The sequence below is a fragment of the Coturnix japonica genome, unplaced genomic scaffold (genome assembly GCF_054131305.1).
Source record: "Coturnix japonica strain WE unplaced genomic scaffold, WE-NBRP24 Scf099, whole genome shotgun sequence".
In the NCBI taxonomy this organism is placed as follows: domain Eukaryota; kingdom Metazoa; phylum Chordata; class Aves; order Galliformes; family Phasianidae; genus Coturnix; species Coturnix japonica.
In genome coordinates this window covers 217,943-222,107 of record NW_028189002.1, presented here as the reverse complement: position 1 = coordinate 222,107, position 4,165 = coordinate 217,943, and the positions used below count along the sequence as shown (strand labels likewise).

General features: G+C 42.9%; 1 protein-coding gene across 1 annotated transcript; it reads left to right on the top strand.

The window, feature by feature from the left end:
- Positions 1-3,076: 3,076 nt before the first annotated feature.
- LOC146751321 (uncharacterized) lies at positions 3,077-3,935 on the top strand. The gene is given in 4 exon segments (XM_085534795.1): positions 3,077-3,460; positions 3,462-3,584; positions 3,586-3,718; positions 3,721-3,935. Coding segments are annotated over 4 exon segments (855 nt in total).
- Positions 3,936-4,165: the final 230 nt, after the last annotated feature.

Sequence of the window (4,165 nt, the reverse complement as noted above, 5' to 3'; positions counted from 1 at the left end):
TTCCCTCCACTTTGTTTAATCTTTCCAGTATTTTGACAATGGCTGAAGTATACAGATTAACTTCTGTAGCGCTTATAAATAATTCAAGTTCCCGAAGTCTGCTAATTAGTTCATTCACAAGGGGTTTCCTTTCCTCTTTGCCATATACTAATGCAAGTGCACTGGCATGCTTTTCTGGAGCTGCCTTTGTAAAGTCACGCCACATTTGTCGTGGAACGCGGACTGCTTCAGGATCATGTAATCGGTTTGGATTGTTACGATTGAATTGGGGGCTGTATAGCATTTCCACCAGAGCATTTTCTCTCAGAAATTGGATACCTTTCTCTATATCAGTCCATTTCTTTTTCTCAGGCTCCAAGTCCCGTTTAAAGGGGAATCTATCTCTTACTACTATCAACATCCGCTTCCAGAGGGTGTAGGACTGATCTTGGCATGTGCCAATACCTCTGTCCACATGTGAGTCCCTGGAAATGCTACCCAGTTGGCGAGCTTCACTGCCATCGAGCCACGCACTGTTGGCACCATGTTCCCAGCATCGAAGTAACCAAGTGACAATATGTTCTTTTTGCTGACGTGTGAAATCCTTTCTTAGATCTCGAATTTCACTTAGTTTAAAAGATCGATCAATAATGGTCGTAATACTTTGCTCGCCTTTTGCTCTATCAAGAGTCCCAGGTGTTGATGGTGGCAACTGTGTTGATGAGGCTGCCCCATCTAGAAGTTTGGACTCGAGAAATTCTCGTAAAGAAAATCTAACTTTTGGCTCCTCTTCTTCTTCTGACTCTGACTCTTGTGTTATTTCCTCCAGGTAACCCTCCTTCTTTTTCCTCTGCTCCTCTAACTTCCTCTGCTCCTCTAACTTCCTCTGCTCCTCTAACATCTTCTTATACTCCTCTAACATCCCCTGCTCTCCTGACTCCCCCTGCTCTCCTAACTCCCTCCGCTCTTCTAACTCCTGCATTTTCTCTAACTGAGTTGAAACTCGTTTTGTCTTTCGCCCTCTTACAGGGGCAACCAACATTGTATCTGGTGTCCCCGATGGTTGGTCAGATTGGGCTACATGTGCCCCCGGTGGCTGGTCAAATTGGACTACATGTGACCCTGGTAGTTGGTTAAATACATTCAATTCACCCCGGAGGGCACATAGCTGGTTTCGGAGAGGGTTCCGCTCGAACTGGACGGCACCGAACTCAATCTGGAGGGTGTCGTGCTCGGACCGGAGGGTGTCATGCTCGGACTGGAGAGTGTTGAGTTTGGATTGCAGGGTGCTTTTCTCATTTCGGAGAGTCTCTCCCTCATACCAAAAGGTGTCTCTTTGATATAGGAGATCTTTTCTCTCAGCTTCAAAAGATTTTTCTCTCTCTACTTTCTCAGCCCAAAGTCTTTCTCCCTCAGCTCTAAGACTCTCCTTCTAATACCAGAATGAGTCTCGTTGATACAGGAGGTCTTTTCTCTCAGCTCTAAGACTCTCATTCTCGGCCCTGAGACTCTCTCTCTCAGCTTCAAAAACTTCCCTCTCAGGAATGGTATTGAATAAGGCCCGATAAGCATTAGCTAGGCCCAAAATCATTTGTGCCTCCTGAGATCTGCCTGAGCCACAACATTCCTGCCTCAAATATGCGATCAAACTCTCAGGATTCTTCAAGTGTTCAGGAGTAAAGCTCCATAACACTGAAGATGTCTGTCCTTTGAGAATCTCTCCAAAGCCTCTCCACACTCCCTGCCACTCAGTATTCTCTGGTTCTAGGGAAGACTTCCTCCGGATGTTATAAATCCAGATACTGAGTGAGATTATTACAATAATCAACAGTACGATCAGGGAGATTAAGAGTGTGGCCCACTGATCATTCAAAAACTGCATAAAGGATGCATAGAAAGAAGGAGGAGCACGCTCAAAAATCACTATTTCTGTATAATTAGTTGCATTAGTTGCTCCCTCTGGAGCTGTACGCAGATACAAAGTAAGCATTGCTAACCATGCTTTTAATCCATTATACATTCCTATAGCTCCATAGGAAGAAGTGGCTAGCTTAAACATGATCCAATATGTTTGGAGCATCTCAAAAAAGGAACCAATGGCACGCAGTCCCTTGTAAAACAAATTTACTAGAGAAAACATTTTTTTTCTTTTTTTCTTTTTTTTTTTTTGTTCTTTAATAGAGAGAAAAAAAGTAAAAGAAAACAAAGCTCAGCAGTGTTTATAAAATATACCGGAGTATTGGCAGTCCGCCTGGACTTTCAAGGTCAAGCTCGCAGGTGCAGAATCGCAAACCTAAGATAGCTCCTTAACAGAAAAAAAAACTCGCAGCTCTGTTAAAAGCTAAAAAAGCAACAGAAAGGAAAAAAAACAGTAAAACAGCAACTCAATTTGCCCGCATTCTCCACCAAAATCTGTCACGGTTTGAATGAAAATCCACCTGCGTCCGTGACAGGGGGCCGTGGGCCCCGCAGGGGCCCTAGGCCGAAAGGAAATAGTTAATTAGGAAAAGAAAACAGCGGCAACGATCTAAGGAGGCACACTTATTTACTAAATACTTTATCGAAATACAGGATAACACAATATAATACAATATAATTGAAAATTGAGCTAACGAATCAAGCAAAATAGGAGAGAGAATGAGTCCCGTAACCGAGAGGCCTACTGTGAATCTAGGCGAAACGGCTGAAGGCTCCCACACACTCCCCTGAACGCCAGAACTGGAAAGACGTCAGTCTAGCCTGTGACCGAGTTAATATAGTGTCCAGGTCCCGTGACCTATCGTGTTGTTCTCTGGGAGATGTAGTCTTCTTCTGTAAGTTGTAGATTCAGTAAAATTATTCATGCTTTATATGATGTTATGATGTGGAATACTGATAGCAAAATTACAAAATTATTAAACCATGACACTTATACAAGAGAACACTGTATGGCATATCTCTGACTGTGTAGTTCGTTGGGATATGTTGTTTTCTTTTGAGAGCTGAGTATTTGGGATGTTGTTATTCCACAGGACTGGAGTATGGACTTTTTCATGATCCATACTGCACATGATGTTATGATGTGGAATATTGACAGCAACATTACAAAGCCATGACAATGATATACCCAATTGTTGAGTTAGGGTTGAACCATGGTGGGGTTGTTCTTTATCCAATGGATCATCGGCTGTGGGCACAACAGAAAGAAGGGAAATGGCAAACTGTTGACGTTAGCTCCTGTGCAGCAAGGGATCAACAAGGGTTTGTATGTGAGGGTAATACTCTCAAGGCTCAAGACATTTGTCTTGATACCAAGCTAAACATTTGCCATTTTGAGGTTCACCCTGCCAAGGTACTTGAGACAGTACCTGTATATGTTGGGAGGGGTTGTGCATGTATGAGGACTTCTTGGGATTCTATACTTACAGGTAATGTTATGAGGGATACTAGCAACCACTCTAATATCTGTGTTTGCAACTTTACTAATGTTATAGAGTGTGATTTTTAATTACTCGGTTCCAGTTACTACATATCAGTTATTACAGTCTAATTACACATTAATTCAATATCTATCACCTGCTCCTATTGGAATGAATCCTGCTTTAGTAAGGAAGGTGTTGCAGCATGATGCATGACGACCTGTACCACCTGCTAAAGTGCATTTGGAACAATGGACAGAAAACTTTGATTACTGTTCACCATGATACAGAGGAGATGCATCGTGTCCTAGAAAGAGTGAAGAAGGACGGAGAACACCAAGGTAAGTGCTTCTTGGGTGGTCCCCGACAGCGAGAAGACTATTTAATTCTTTGCTCCATCCGGTCGTGGTGCTGCTTTTCTTGACACTGTTGTGCCTTATGCTGTTGATTGTATTGTATATTAAGGTATGGTGAATGCTTAGACGTGTAGCTCAATTAGAATCCCCTACATATTTTGATCAACGCATAGATTATCATAGGCTTCACAAAAGATTATAATCGGAATTAGGACTTAGCGGTCGCATTGTAACGGAGCAAGGCTTTAAAGAGCATGGGGAGGGGGAGATGTGGTAGCGTTTTCGAGGACACAGGTTGTGATGCGGCAGAACCTCCCCCGCTCTATCCCCTGCTTTATCCCCTGCTCTGTGATGTAAATTAAATGCGCAGTTAAGGGGTGTAGATGTAGCGTTTAGAGTACTTAAGGTGCTAATTGCACTGCAATAAATGGC